This window comes from Camellia sinensis, chromosome 2 (assembly GCF_055761805.1).
Source record: "Camellia sinensis isolate YWXY chromosome 2, ASM5576180v1, whole genome shotgun sequence".
Lineage (NCBI taxonomy): Eukaryota > Viridiplantae > Streptophyta > Magnoliopsida > Ericales > Theaceae > Camellia > Camellia sinensis.
In genome coordinates this window covers 76,632,981-76,648,864 of record NC_138962.1, presented here as the reverse complement: position 1 = coordinate 76,648,864, position 15,884 = coordinate 76,632,981, and the positions used below count along the sequence as shown (strand labels likewise).

Below are 15,884 nucleotides of genomic sequence, written 5' to 3'. Positions count from 1 at the left end.
CTAATTGACATTTGCTTAAAGTACGAATTACCCTGGTGGTTTGAAAAATTGTAAATACTTCATTGTCAGAATTTTTTATTTAACAGAATTAATTAAAAAAATAAAATTTCTAACTGTTCACCTATACAATAATAAAATTATTTGAATTATTAATTGAAATAAAATTTTAATATTATTAAAAATTGTTAATTAACTTGATAAATTATTAATAAAAGAATCTATTTGTTATGAAATTAAAAATTTTCGGACATATAATATGCGTTTGTAATTTACTTATTAAAAAAAGAGAATTGAATGCACAACTGACTGGACGTTACCTCCGAATATTCACCAGATTTGAATTTGTGGTTTCGATTCCGCACCACCCAACTCTTTCGATAAGCAGACAACTACTTATTAGAAAAACGGCGTATCATATCAATAACCACTGCACTTATCACTGATAGGTCAGTATAAAGAAAGAAAGAAAGATAGATAGATAGACTCCTGCCAAACGCATCGAAGATAGCGAGACCCAGTCCCCCCACAACCCCCCCCCATTTCTCTCTCTCTCATCGCCGCAGCCTTCCTCACCAACGCTTTCCTCAGCCAAAAACCCTAGAAATTCCCCAACCTCTTCTTCGTCCTCGATTTTTATCTCTCTCGATCTGTCGGTTTTCGAATCGGCCTTTGCTTTTTTCGCTTATGTTTGTGTTCTCCAAGTGTTTTGTGGTTTGATTTGCTTTTGATTTGAGATTTTGGAGTGTTTTGGTGGGGCAAATGTCCTCGCTCAGCAGAGAATTGGTGTTTCTCATACTCCAGTTCCTGGAGGAAGAGAAATTTAAGGAGTCGGTGCACAGGTGATTCTCTCTATCTCTATCTCTATCTCTATCTCTATCTCTATCTCTATCTCTATGTTTATCTATATTTGTGTATGAGGTTGTAAATCTCACCTCTGATTTGTTGTGATGAAAGCTCAGGGAAAATGAAAGAAAATTTTGGGTCTTAAGAATAACTGAACGAAGGAAAAAATTTGATCTGAACTCAGTTAATTAGTTGCATGAGCCTAGGAATGGGGTTTTATTGAATAATCTATGAAATTTTTGTGGCGATTAAAAAAAAAAAAAAGGGTCAGTAAAAGGAAAGGTTCTTAGAAATAACTGAGAGAAAGGAAGAAGGAAAAAATTGATCTGAACTCAGTTAATTAGTTGCTTGAGCCAAGGAATGGGTTTTTTTTTGATTTTTTTTTTTTTTTTTGAAAATCTGAGATTAATATGTGTTAAAATTTATGATCTATGAATATGTGAAATTTTTGTTTGGTTATGGAGGAAAGAGAGCAAAAGAAGAAGAAAAAAAAAATAGAATTTTTATTTTTTCCCCATGTTTCTCTGGTTTCCATAACAAAATTCTTCTTTTCTTTCTGAACTTACGCCAAAAATCTCCTTTTTCTGAAGAACAGTTGGGACTAAGCTTATAAGGCTGATCTAGTAGAGGTTTTGTTTGTTGTGTGACCTAGAATGGTAAACAAACAAAAAAATTGAGTTTGTAGCTTTAAAGGGTTTTAAACATCGGTTGTTATATATGGTATTGGCCGTTACGTAACAGAATTTTGGTTTTCCGTTACTGTTATTCAATATAACAATACATATCCTGGTACCGTTATTTAGATATGTGGATGTTCTCATCTTTCACAGCTGTGAAACTGATTATTTTCATTTGAAATTGGTTGTGGGTTATGTAGGCTTGAACAAGAGTCTGGGTTTTTCTTCAATATGAAATACTTCGAGGAGAAAGTACAAGCTGGTGAGTGGGATGAAGTTGAGAAGTACCTATCCGGATTTACCAAGGTTGACGATAACAGATACTCCATGAAGATATTTTTTGAAATCAGGAAGCAGAAATATCTGGAAGCTCTTGATCAGTATGTTCGCATTCTGTCTGTTTCTGATTTTTTATATCACTGTTGTTGCTCAGAAAGAGTTAATTGTCGTTATGTGTTTGGTTTACATTATTAGGCAAGACAAAGCGAAGGCCGTTGAGATATTAGTGAATGATTTGAAAGTGTTCTCGACATTCAATGAAGACTTATATAAAGAAATCACTCAGCTTTTAACACTTACCAATTTCAGGTAAATGATTTTTTTGTCGTTACATAGAAGGTACATTAATGCGCTGGTGAAGTTTAAAACTGGGAAGTCATTTTTTCATATCCTCTGTTTTGTCAATGAGAAGATGCGAGAAAAGAAAATAAAGTGAGATTTTGAATCGTCAGATTGTCATTATTTAGGAAACGACAAAACAAAAGCCCCACCCACTTCATTGAGCCTAACAAAATTGGTTGACTTAGTTGGTATTAATTCTTCATTTTAACATTGCATTTTTAATTTCTAGTCAAGTTTTTACATTCGAGAACCAAATGAAGCCTTTATATTCTCCCTCATTTATTATTGTTGATTTGAAACATTTAAAGTCTTGAGAATTTCATGTGATTTCAAGTCTTGCTACACTCAGGGTAATATTGTTCCTAGTTTTATTTTTTCTAGTTTAGCCAAATAAGTGAAATTTGAAAAGTAACCTGTTATTTAGGAAATTAATTATTGTCCTTCGAATACCAGGGAAAATGAGCAGCTATCCAAGTATGGTGACACTAAAACAGCTCGTAGCATAATGTTGATAGAGCTTAAAAAACTTATAGAAGCAAATCCTCTTTTCCGCGAAAAGCTTGTCTTCCCTACTTTAAAGTCATCAAGATTGCGGACTCTGATCAATCAAAGGTAATGTTGGTTTCGTAATGTATGAGTAAGCAAATTACGATTATTTGATAATTTATTTATTGTGCTTTTATATGTCAGTTATATTAATTATTCATTTAAATTTGGAGTCAATTTTCCTTTTTCTTTTTTGATGCATCCGTCTTTCTGTTGGCTACCCTATTGAGGTGGCTATTTTGAGTCCACTTAATTGCTACCCAACTGTTTTCACGTGTAAATTCTTAAAAATCTGATCTACTTTTCTTTACAACAGTGGTGATATTTTCTCAGTTGGTGAGTTGATATCTTTTTACTTGCCATTTGTTTACAGTCTTTCAGCATACTCATTTCTTGTGCGTTTTTTGACAATAAATTCATTTCCATGCGTTTATTTTGTGCTTATTTATGCCTGCGCTCGGTAAATTCCTGGATGCTCAATGTTTATTTTTCTTGTCATTCTTACAGATACTGCTATAGAATTGTGATGTTCGCTGGGTATGTTTGATATCTGAATCTGATTTTGTTGTCTATCCAGTCTGAATTGGCAGCACCAACTCTGTAAAAATCCTAGGCCAAACCCAGACATAAAGACTTTGTTCACGGACCATACTTGCACACCTCCAAATGGGGCTCTTGCACCTACTCCTGTTTCTCTGCCACCTGCTGGAGTTGCAAAGCCTACTGCTTATCCATCACTTGGAGCACATGGTGTATGATACCATTTGTCTCAGATGTTTAATTTCTTCTCCCCTTCTCTCTAATTACATACATCTGTTTAGTAGTTTTACTGATGAATATCTTGTTTTCATTTGTTGTGTGTAGCCCTTTCCGCCTGCTGCAGCAACTGCTAATGCTAATGCTAATGCCTTAGCAGGTTGGATGGCGAATGCTGCTGCTTCTTCATCCGTTCAAGCGGCTGTTGTTACTGCATCTTCCTTACCTGTTCCACCAAATCAAGGTCAGAGCTTTACTTCAACTGGACTTGGCACTAAAGTACTTGTTTTATTTTGAAAATTTTTATTGTACCTGAAAAAAGAGTTTACTTTTGTGGAAATTTTTTATATGAACTTTTCTCATAAGCCTTTTTATGCAACATTTGCGAAAAAAGTGTTATCTGTAATTTTAGTTGTTAAGAACTACAATTTTTTACTTATTGTTAATTTCTTTCTCATTGATTTATTTTTTCATTTTTTCTGGTTTTTTTTGGGTGGGTGGGTGGGTGGGGTGGGAGGTGTTAAGATGTCTTGTTATCCATTACAATGGTTTCCTAATCATGGAGGCAACCTGAATATTCCCATGGAAAGAACTATTGAGAAGCTTATAATTTATTGTTTGCACCTTACGGGAATATTTAGATGCTATGTAACATTTGCAAAAAGCAGTGCAATCTCTTAACGGCTTTTAACTGTTAAGACCTACATTTTTTACTCACTGTTAATTTTATTTCTTTCTCAGTTTTTTCTTTCCTTTTTTTGGGTGGGATGAGAGGTTTTAAAAGTTTTTTGATATTCATTATTTTGGTTTTCTAATCATAGAGACAACCTGAATACTCCCATCCCATGGAAAAAAACTATTGAGAAGCTTATAATTTCTTGCTTGCATCTCATAGGAATATTGTAGATGCTATGCTGGTGGACTGTTTGTTGTGTACTTTGCTCTGCTGCAACAGGTGGCAGCATAGGAGATATTCACTTGATTGCATGACCTTTCATCCTCTATATTTGATCCTTGCTGTCAACTTTTGCTTATGCATATCTCAGTGACTATTTTTTTGAAGTGATTCACTTATTTTTGAACAGGTTCAATCTTGAAACGTCCAATAACACCACCAGCCACTCTGGGTATGGTTGATTATCAGAGCACTGATCATGAACAATTAATGAAACGTCTGCGGCCAGCACAATCCGTTGAGGAGGTAATATTGAAGGGTTACTGTCCTTATATGCTTTTGTTTGCGATGCCTATTTGTCGTTGTGCTAACTATTTCCTAGGCGTTCCTCTTACTAATGAATTCATTACTAATAGTGCTCGTCTTGCCAGGTTACGTATCCAACATCTCGTCAACATGCCACTTGGTCCTTGGATGACTTGCCAAGAACAGTAGCTTGTACCATGCATCAAGGATCTGCTGTCACCAGCATGGATTTTCATCCTTCTCATCACACATTGCTTCTTGGTATGATGGTCTTTGATCAATGATTTGAACATACCACCTATGATTTCAATGGTTGAGCTCCTGCTAAATAAATACACGAGTTCTTCCTTTTCTTTCCTTTATTTGACGTAAATTCTCTTTTAAACAGTTGGTTCTGCTACTGGTGAAATAACGCTCTGGGAAGTGGGGATGCGAGATAAATTGGTTTCAAAGCCATTCAAGATATGGGAGATGGCAAATTGTTCTATGCCGCTTCAGGTTCCTTTTCATCTCTTTGTGGTGCTTCATTTTTATTACTTCCCTTTTCTTTAAATAAAAATAAAAAAAAAAATCTCGTTGCTTGTCTATGATGTGATATATACATATGATATGAGATATCTATGTAGGTTGTAAACAGCATGTATAAATTAATTGTGACCAGATTATTTCTTGCTTGATTTGGGGACATTTATAATACTAATCTTCAACTAGCTGTTGTCAAATATTAATTTTTTTTAAAATTCCCATTTGGAATGTTGAGATCAAAGTGATAATTTGGAAAAGAAGTCTCCAATTGATGCGAACATGCAAGAACCCTGATCTTTGTGTGTTGGATGCGCCATCCAGTGTCTTGCTTTCATAGTTGAAACTGTACCATTTTTTATTATTTATTTATTTATTTATTTTGTGGAGGCTAACAATTAATGGTGCAAGCAGGCTACCTATGTTAAAGAAGGGAGCAAGCTGTCACAATCTGTTACTCGTGTTATGTGGAGTCCAGATGGAAATTTTATGGGTACGTCAACTTTAACATCTGTGAGATTTCAGAATGTGCGTGTGATAATTTATCTATTTAATTTATTTATTGTTTTTTTCATACTGCAGGGGTAGCCTTTACAAAGTATTTGATCCATTTGTATGCCTCCACTGGGTCAAATGATTTACGTCAGCATGTGGAGGTGAGCTTGGGAGATTGCTGCCTGTCCAATGAATAAAAATCTTTAAGTGCTACTTGACATGCATCCCTTTGTGTTTACAGATTGAAGCCCATGCTGGTCAAGTGAATGACTTGGCTTTTGCTCATCCAAACAAACAACTATGTGTGGTAACCTGCGGCGATGATAAGATGATAAAGGTGTGAGATAAATGTAGTCTATGTAGATATATTATTATTATTTTTTTATTGGTTTGTTTGTTTATGTATTCTTCACTGATGGAAATAATTGGAACAGGTTTGGGATTTAAATGGCCGAAAGCTTTTTAACTTTGAAGGGCATGAAGCACCTGTATATTCTGTATGTCCTCATCAGAAAGAGAATATTCAGGTATCTAAGATAAAGGGAACTACTTCATTAGTTAGCAACTTGTTTATTTGCTAATTGATTTTTGTGAAAATATGTTTGAAGTTGTAGTTTAAATTTTACTTTGGATGAATTGAGTTGACTGATCTTTCTTCTTCCATTTTTGCTACTACTTTTGGTACCCTTAGCCTTTCTTCGTTAAATGACCAAAGCATCTTAACAACAATAATGACACCATTCATTTGGTTGATCCTATTTGGAAAAAATCACAGAAGGTGCAAAGATCTATTTATTAGTGGACTAGTAGTTTTCCTTCTTTGAGTAGATTGTGAACTGTGAAGTAAAATTGAAATACTATTTCAAAGAACATTTGGTATGCGATATTCTTTTGGTTATAGCGGTGAGAAAAACAATTGAATGGAGGTTTCTTGTTTGAAAAAAAAAAAAAAAAACCAGTTGTTTTTCTCGTGGCTATAACCAAAAGACTATATCGCATACCAAATGTTCTTTGAAATAGTACTTTAATTTTACTTAAGTTGTTGGCCCTACCTTGGAGGGGTTTCTTGTCAAAAAAAAGAAAGAATATATATAGATATGTATATGGTGGAAACACCGTGACTTTATTGTTATTAAAGATGGACTTTTGAGGAAGTTCATTTCCTACTGGAAAACATGTTTTGGTGACACGATGCTTCTACTCGTACATTTGCAGTTCATATTCTCAACTGCTATTGATGGGAAAATTAAGGCCTGGCTGTATGACAATATGGGATCTAGAGTTGACTATGATGCTCCTGGGCACTGGTGTACTACTATGCTTTACAGTGCTGATGGAAGTAGGTAAGATTACTGAAATTAAAAAAAAAAAAAATTTGATATATAGGTCGTTGTACATTTAGCTCAACGATTGTTTTCTTGAATCCTCATTCTTCCCTTCTATTTATTTATTTTTATTTTTCTCGTATTTTTGAATGTCCTTGATGAGATTCAGCTGGTCAAATGAGGTCCTTCTAATCTTTCAGTCTCTTCGTTCCTCATCCTTTCTTTCAGATTATTCTCTTGTGGAACAAGTAAAGATGGGGACTCTTTTCTGGTTGAATGGAATGAAAGTGAAGGAGCAATAAAGAGGACGTACTCTGGGTTCAGAAAGAAATCAAATGGTGTTGTGCAGTTTGACACAACTCAAAATCACTTTTTGGCTGTGGGTGAAGATAACCAGATAAAGTTTTGGGAAATGGACACTGTCAACGTTCTTACTAGTACGGATGCGGAGGGTGGACTTCCGGTCAGTATTATGTGTTAACTTTGTAGTTGTTAGGGGAAACACCCAGCTTGTTTGAATTTGTCTCTTACATCATCACATTTTCACCTTAGAGTCTTCCACGCTTGAGATTCAACAAGGAAGGGAATCTTCTTGCTGTTACTACAGCTGACAATGGAATCAAGATACTTGCTACTGCTGCTGGTCTTAGTTCGATAAGAGCCGTTGAAGCCTCGTCTTTTGAAGCATTAAGATCACCCATTGAACCTGCTGCAATTAAGGTCCATCCATGCTCTTGCTTTTTATTTTATTTTTTATTTTGGTAAAAATTTAAATGATTACGAATCACGATCTTTATAGACTGTTGTGTTCATTGATCAGGTTTCTGGCTCATCTGCTGTTGCAAATGTTAGTTCAGTCAACTGTAAAGTAGAAAGAAGCTCTCCGGTCAGGCCTTCTCCTGTTCTTGTATGTAATCTATACCTTTTCTACCAATAACTGTCAGGATCATTTTCTTTTGTTTCTCCCTCCCCCATTGTATGCCAAATTTTTGATTCAGCAGAACTGTGTACTGATGGATCAGACTTGAGGTTTGTATGTTAGAATCAGACACTGTTTAAATTCTTTAATACTGTAGTTTTGAGTTCTCGTTTTCTGCTACCACCTGGTTTAAGGTGTGAGTCACCTCTAGTTCCCTAGTTCAGCATACTATGTTCCAGTCAGTGTACAGCAGATGCTTAAGAGGGGCATGCTCATTGTTTTCAAATCATGAATGGAATTGTGAATCAATTTGCTAAAATAGCGAATAGTAAATCATATCTAGTCGCAAATCATACTTAATATAATATATAATTTCATATATGTGTGTATATGAATGTACATTACAGGCATAGTATATAAAATGAAATAAATGTTAGTATAACTAAAATATATGTATATATATATCCACTTATATTAATATAACTAGTTGCTCTCTCTCTCTCTAGGTGAAAAAAACATTGTTTCATGCATTATCCAAACAAAAACAAAAACAGAACTGGATCACAATGAATTGTAGTGAATCACAATTTGAATTGAGCATTCACTCAATTTCCGATTCAATCTCCGATTCAACAGTATGTTCAAAGCGTTTTGGTTGAAACTCTTATTTAATTGTAAATACGTTTGTCAGATGATGAGCATGTTCTCATGGAGTTGAACTTAAATAATGACCAAAATAGAGTGATTCTAAGAATGACTAAGATTTTTATTTTTGTTTTTGTTTTTGGGAGAACTACATGTAGGTGGGAGAAGGGGAAAATTTTCCAACACTTGCAACCTGCAGCCTTTCATTTGCATTTCACTACAGACACACTTGCACCCCCCATATCTTGATAGATTTTTTTCCCCTTCTCCAACCTGCATGTAGTTCTCCTATTGTTTTTGTTTTTGTTTTTGTTTTTGTTTTTTTTTAATTTATATAATGTACAATGTCATGTTTGTTTATTCTGGAAAGATATACTGCAACAGCATAGGAAGTTCCTAGCTGGCAAGGAACTGATTTTATGTTGATTTCTTTTCCCTCTAGAATGGAGTTGATATGGCTAGAAGCATGGAAAAACCAAGAACTTTGGATGACGTTACTGAAAAAAACAAACAACCCTGGCAATTGACTGAAATCATAGACCCTGCTCAATGCCGGCTGGTTGCCATGCCAGACAGCACAGATGCAGCCAACAAGGTATGTCTAAGTAATTTTTACTTCTTATTGTTGTGGCAATAATAATATTAATCTACCAAATGATGCTTGACGGACACATATACACCCAGGTTGCTCGACTACTCTATACAAATTCTGGTGTTGGTGTTTTAGCACTTGGATCTAATGGTATTCAGAAGTTGTGGAAGTGGGTCCGCAGTGAACAAAATCCAAATGGAAAGGTAATAAAAAGTTGGTACTTGCATGTTTTCCTGTTTCCTTTTTTTAATTTGTGGGTATTCTGAAGAAGAAGTTTCTGAAGTCAGTGAGGGTTTAAAGGCCACTGCCAATGTTGTTCCACAACAATGGCAACCAAACAGTGGTCTTCTTATGACAAATGATGTCACAGGTGTCAACCTTGAGGAAGCAGTGCCATGCATAGCACTATCAAAGAATGACTCTTATGTAATGTCTGCTTGTGGTGGAAAGGTTTCGCTATTCAATATGATGACATTCAAGGTATGTCTCTGCATGAATTGGTTGCTCGTTTCATCAAAGACTTGAAGTATGAAAGGATTAAATATGGGATTTATTTTGAAATGTAGGTAATGACAACGTTTATGCCACCTCCGCCTGCTTCAACCTTCTTGGCATTTCATCCTCAAGATAACAACATCTTAGCCATTGGAATGGAAGATTCCACTATCCACATATACAATGTTAGGGTGGATGAGGTAATTTGCTTCCTATCATTATTTGAGTGCCGCCATATATTCTTACTGCTTACATAATTATAATCGATGTGATATACTTTGCCTTCTATAGGTAAAATCAAAACTGAAAGGTCACCAAAAGCGCATAACTGGCTTAGCTTTCTCCACCAATCTTAATATATTGGTTTCATCAGGAGCTGATGCTCAGGTAATTTGCACTTCATGTTTTTCGTTTTTCTTTTCTTTTTTCCCCGTAATGTTTTATTTTTTTTTATTTTAAATTGTATGAGAAGGTTTTTTGTTGGGGGTGCAGAGTAAATGGTAAACATGTAATGCCTTGTCATTCAACTATCATCACTTGGAAAAGCAGCCTTCTCTGTACTGTTGCTTTTTCTAAATACAGTATCTGCTTTGAAGGACAAAGAATTTGAACTTGACTCAGCACATGGACATACAAGTTGATCTTATGTAAAACCTGAAACACAGGGAAACCTACATTATCTAGAATTGTTACCTTATTTTATCCATAGATTTCTCAATCTCAATCAGCTTGTCACATCCTTGTTTTTCCTCTTTTCCTGCCCATTAGGGGCCGGCACTGGGCATTCATGGTTTTAAGACTATTCTGGCTGAACTTGTACTAATATAGCAACCTTATTTGCAGCTTTGTATTTGGAGCATTGATACATGGGAAAAGAGGAAATCAGTTCCAATACAACTGCCTGCTGGGAAGGCTCCTAATGGTGACACTCGAGTGCTGTTTCACTCTGATCAGATCCGCTTGCTGGTATCCCATGAAACACAGTTAGCAATATATGATGCTTCCAAGATGGATCGTATTCGTCAGGTAGAAAGTAAACCTAAGTAACTGGTATTGAGATAGCCTATAACAATTTTAAACTTATGATGGTATTTTTTCTTGCAGTGGGTCCCGCAAGATGTCCTCCCAGCACCTATTTCCTATGCAGCATACTCTTGCAACAGTCAACTAGTTTTTACTTCCTTCTGTGATGGTAATGTTGGGGTATTTGATGCAGATAGCTTGAGACTTAGATGCCGTATTGGCCCATCTGTATACTTGCCCCCAGCAGTGTTAAATGGGTAAGGCATCAGGGCCTGTTCCTGAACTTTTACTTTCATGAAGATGTGAAATTTATAAATGGGGCAAAGTGGGTTTTTAAAGGTGTTAGATCACGTGTCCGGCCATTCCAAACTCTCAAATAAGCTTAATTACCCTAGTGCCCATTTTTTTTCTCTTCATACAAGTCCTAGTGTCTTAATTTTTTTATTTTATTTTATTTTATTTTTTGGTAAAGTAAACTTTGTGTCGAAGTTGTCTTAATAGTGAAGTGATGTAGGACAGGTAGGGGGCTACTCTCTTACTACTAGTGAACCCAAAATTAATATATGCAGCTGAAGACCCTAGGCTTTTGGGACTTAGTTTAATTGGGTTTTATGGTGGAATGGCTAATAAAACATAGAGGGTTTGTACGGGGTAACAAAAGGGTAGGCTTTTGGGGTAAATTATATAGGGAAAGGGAATGAAATTTGGGGATGTTCTAGGTGCAGTGAACAAAACCTGAAACATTATATATATATTGCTTTTAGACTGTTTTATGTGATCTAGTGTAAGGGAATTAGGATGTGAAGGTTTAAGCTTGGAGAATAGGATGTAAAAATTGAAGAGGAACAAATCTGGTTACTAATCGAAAAAGGAAAAGAAAGAGAGAAGTGTGGTTGTGCTGTTAAAATATATAGAATTCAACAAAGGAAGAAGAAGAAAGTTCTAGGAATCACTCCTAAAGGTCGGTCTTTATCCCTTAACTGCATGGAACCCAGAAAAATCTATCCCTATTGTTCTTTATCTTCTGTCTCGTACGTATTCATTCTAGATTTGATTCTTAAAAGTTACAAGCTTTTAGCATTGTTGATCTGATGCAATACTGAACCCTCCGATGGGATATGTTGCAGAAGCCAAGCCATGTATCCATATGTTGTTGCAGCGCACCCGCAGGAGCCCAACCAATTTGCTATTGGGTTGACAGATGGGTCTGTTAAAGTTATGGAACCCTTGGAATCAGAGGGCAAGTGGGGACTTGCTCCACCTGTTGATAACGGGATGCTAAATGGTAGGCCAGCATCGTCGTCCACCACAAGCAATCACACACCCGATCAGGTTCAACGGTGAAATTTCTTGTATTTAAGATCTGCATACCATACCCACCTGTATTTTACCATTGTAGATTTTAGGTTAGTCCTCCCTCGTGTCCCCTTATCAAATGTATGACTTGGAGTTGGTGTTTAGTTAGGTAAAGTATTGCATGCTTTAGTTAGCTCGACTAATATTAATTGTTTCTTTCAGCACCCTTTGTTTTTAAAATCAGTTTGTATGTAAATTTTTTCCCTCCCTTCAGGTAAATGCCTGTTTTGGGAGTGACATTTTAACATTGCTTTAGTTTTTCTGTGATAATGGTGGAGAAGAAATGATACTATGAAAGAACTTCATCATGATATTGACTTGTTTCTCGCAATCACTAAAAATGCAATGGTCGTAATGATCCAACACATATATGCTTTTCATCTTTCGGATATATGAAATTTGACGTGTTATTTGTGTATATTGTGCTTGAAACAAGCCAAATTATACGATTTCACCCACATCCGTCCTTGCCTGTTCTATTGCTTCTCTGTCTGTTTGCAGACTTTCTAATTTACTGATGAACTCAAGGCCCTGTTTGTTTTGGGGTGTAATGGATGGGAGGGGATTAGGATGGAGGTGGGGTTATTTGTAGTGTTTGTTTGTAGAGTTAGGAAATGGATCAGGATGGAGGAGGGGATTAAGATGGAGGTTGGAAAGGGGATTGGGATGGAGGAGGTGGAGGTGATATTAGAAAAATAGTGAGGGGGATAAGAATTTTTTATTTTTTACATATTGAGAATTTTTTTTTAAAACATTAATGTTTAATTTTTTATATTTTTTTATTTGTTTTATTATTTTATATAAAAATAATTTAACAATTCTTACACTAACAATTATCATCTAAACAAATACAATTTTACTTAATCTTGTCACTACTAATCCATTTATTAACAATTCCCTCACTATAAATTCTCCCACTATAAATCTCTTTCATTCTATCTCTGAAAACAAACGGGTCTAAGAAACTATTAATCAAAGATGAACTTGTAATAATAATTATTAAAACCATCCTTTCCGAAAAACAACAAGCAAGTATATGTAACTTTTCTGTGACTTTTAACATTCACTAATGACTTTAAGAAACTACTAATCAAACATTAAATTGAACTAACAAATAGTAATGAATAGAGCATCTTTTCCACAAAAAAAAGTCACTCATGACAAATATTAATGAACTCCAAACTATTCTAGGAGTTACTTGGGCACTCTGGGGGTGGATTAGGATACCTTGGCTTGTCTGAACAGTAGTCATAATACAAGTACTTGGCCCTAACATGTTGGTATGCCTTTAATTGATCAGGACTTAGTTCCCAATACTTGTCTTGATTCCACCAAGAATTGTTGCATTGTTGAGAATTGCAAGCTTGAATGTCAAACCCTCTATAGTGGGCTTCAAAGGGTGCTTGAGTCCAATTGATTTTGTTTCCAGCTCCAGCTGCCCAATCAGATTGCCATATGCTACCCACAATTTGCATAGGGTTTGTTGGGTAACTGACTCCAATCTTTATGTTGTTCTTGAACACTCTTATTGGGATATTGTCCACAAAAAACCTGTCAATATCATTTGTTGTTTTAGGATTCCAAATACAATTTATATATCTAGCTAATGGTGGCAAGAGTTGAACTCCTAGGCTGTAATTAATATTTAATAATTTAATAATCTCTACTAGTTAATATTTTTTTGAGAAAAATAATTCTATTATTTAAGAGTTAAACATTCTTTGTTTTGAAAATCCTCTTGTAAGATTATTCGAATAGAAAAATACACTCAAACAAGCATATGTGTTTTATATGAATTATTACTAGTAGTGAACAATGGATTAATAGCTCTTTGTTTTTTTATTTTATTTTTTATTTATTTTTTATTTTAAATAACTGGGATTAGAAGCTTTAATATGACACGTAATGCATATTTTACGCAAACAAAGTCCATTCTCTTCAAAAATGAGCATGCCTATATGTACAAGTATAAAATAAAATAAAAAAACTCATCATTGAGATTCATAGAGAAACTTAGGGCCTGTTTGGTTGTATTTCGCTTTCTTCATTTTGATCTTTCTTATTTTCAAAAAATAAAAACAATGATAAGTTTGCAAACACTCATTTTTTTACTCATTCTATTTATTTATTTATTTTTGTGAAAATACTTTACTAAAATTCAAAAACAACTTTTTGATATTTCCTAAAAAAAGTAAGTTTTTTTTTTAAAAAAAAAAATCGTATAAAAAGTTTTTCCAAAAAATGAAATCAGTAATTCAAAATAAAAAATAAAAACATAACCAAGCATGTACTTAATATTAGTTATTAAGTAGTAATTTTATTCTCCCACAAGTATTAATTATTACAAGTATCAATTATTAAAGAGGCTACTGTACTCAAAAGTATGATAGACTGAGATCTTCTTTATTATATTATTTAAACGTTGTGAAATAAGCATAAGAATTTATCACTATTTTAAATTTAGAAAGAACAATTACAAACTCTTAAATAATGTAATGAAGATCTTCGATTATAATTTTAGAATGGAGAGGATCACAATTCGATATTAGCAAAGAGGTGTCTGTATATGAGAGAGAGAGTGATAGAGAGAGTTCATACACTATTTGATGTTGGTTCCAAAGAATTTGATAGTCATGAAAATCAGAAAGGGGATCAAACCAAAGGTGAATCCTTTGTTCTCTGTTTCCTGTTGCATTTGCAAACACATTTGTTTGCAATACGTAAGGCCTGCCTCTCCCACCCAAGAACTCAATGTCAAGCTCCGAATGAGCCCCCGATGTTGAATTCAACTGTCATTTTTTCCACATTTAAAAAAAAAAATAACACAAAAAACAATTAATACAATCACTAAAACCATCTCTAATTCTTCATCAAATCTTTCATTAAATTTAAATTTAATAAAAAATTGATGAAAACGGTACTCCAACCGTTTCATCAGTTTGGTTTAAATGAAGGAAGTGGTACTTTTTTCATCAAACATAGGGAGAGTTTATCCTTTCATCAAATTTGTAGGTGACTATTGGCCTGGACGTCCACCCGAATGTCCTCTCGGACAACCGTTTTTAGGATGAATTTGATAAAATTTACTCTAGACAGTCGACCGGTTAGATTTGATGAAAATGTTAGAATATATCGTGTCAGAACAAATTTTTACTCAAATTTAATAAAATATGTGATGAACAATTGGAGAAATTATTAAGCAAACAATAAGACATCAAATTTGATGAACAAAAGTGAATGATCTTTACATAGAAAGTCGTAATGACTCCGGTGGAATCCTTATCCGGTAACTTCACCATCATATGAAAAAACCCAGAAATATAGCTTTGCTTTGAAACAAATCCAGCCCCTATGGTGCAATACAAACAAACAAACAAAAAATTAAAAATAATAAAAATAAAGAAAAAACAAGAAGAAGAAGAAGTATTCATTTTAAATCCAAGTATCTTACTAAGTTTCTTGTATACGTACATAAACACACACAAAACACATACATAGATTTAATGATTTGCAAACATATGCCCAAATGTATATTAAGAAAAAGGGATTATATACAGACATAGTCTTTCTATATGCAGAGTAAGGCTGCGTACATTTGACTCTCTTTAGATCTTGTAATTAACAGCGTCTTATGCATTGTATTATGCTTTTTTAAGAGGAATTCAAAGATAAACAGACGTAAATTGTCTCTCTTCCTTGGTTGAGAAGCTAGACATATTCATTTCCTCAAGGCAATGTTGTGATATTTTGATCAAATCAAATAACAATAATTAAATTAGATAGATATATAGGTAGGTAGTCTTTGCATGCACACACCACAGCAAACAACACACATTTAAGAAAGAGAGGGAAAAAAACCAGAAGACTG

At 34.5% G+C, this 15,884-nt stretch overlaps 2 protein-coding genes across 5 annotated transcripts; one reads left to right on the top strand and one right to left on the bottom strand.

Moving 5' to 3' along the window:
• The first annotated feature begins 422 nt into the window (after positions 1-422).
• Positions 423-12,327, top strand: LOC114287514 (topless-related protein 3). Of its 4 annotated transcripts, none has more exons than XM_028230891.2 (25): positions 423-839; positions 1,721-1,900; positions 1,995-2,108; positions 2,595-2,753; positions 3,265-3,439; positions 3,552-3,687; positions 4,529-4,644; positions 4,770-4,905; positions 5,033-5,142; positions 5,581-5,659; positions 5,749-5,822; positions 5,903-5,998; positions 6,096-6,188; positions 6,877-7,004; positions 7,215-7,449; positions 7,539-7,706; positions 7,807-7,893; positions 8,993-9,145; positions 9,235-9,345; positions 9,443-9,622; positions 9,709-9,837; positions 9,929-10,024; positions 10,481-10,663; positions 10,742-10,917; positions 11,788-12,327. In XM_028230891.2, exons 1-25 carry the CDS (start codon positions 760-762, stop codon positions 12,002-12,004), a joined length of 3,411 nt encoding a protein of 1,136 aa, XP_028086692.2. In that variant the 5' UTR covers positions 423-759; the 3' UTR covers positions 12,005-12,327. The 4 variants fall into 4 exon arrangements, with proteins under 4 accessions (XP_028086692.2, XP_082770996.1, XP_028086693.2 ...); XM_082914870.1 differs by having other exon boundaries at positions 434-839; positions 4,562-4,644; XM_028230892.2 differs by having other exon boundaries at positions 434-839; positions 4,562-4,644; positions 7,786-7,893.
• Positions 12,328-13,203: 876 nt separating this feature from the next.
• Positions 13,204-15,536, bottom strand: LOC114287520 (xyloglucan endotransglucosylase/hydrolase protein 2-like). The gene is made up of 3 exons (XM_028230902.2): positions 15,265-15,536; positions 14,615-14,805; positions 13,204-13,567 (listed from the first exon to the last, which is right to left on the bottom strand). The coding sequence occupies exons 1-3, from the start codon at positions 15,487-15,489 to the stop codon at positions 13,204-13,206; spliced, it is 780 nt and encodes a 259-aa protein (XP_028086703.2). The 5' UTR covers positions 15,490-15,536.
• Positions 15,537-15,884: the final 348 nt, after the last annotated feature.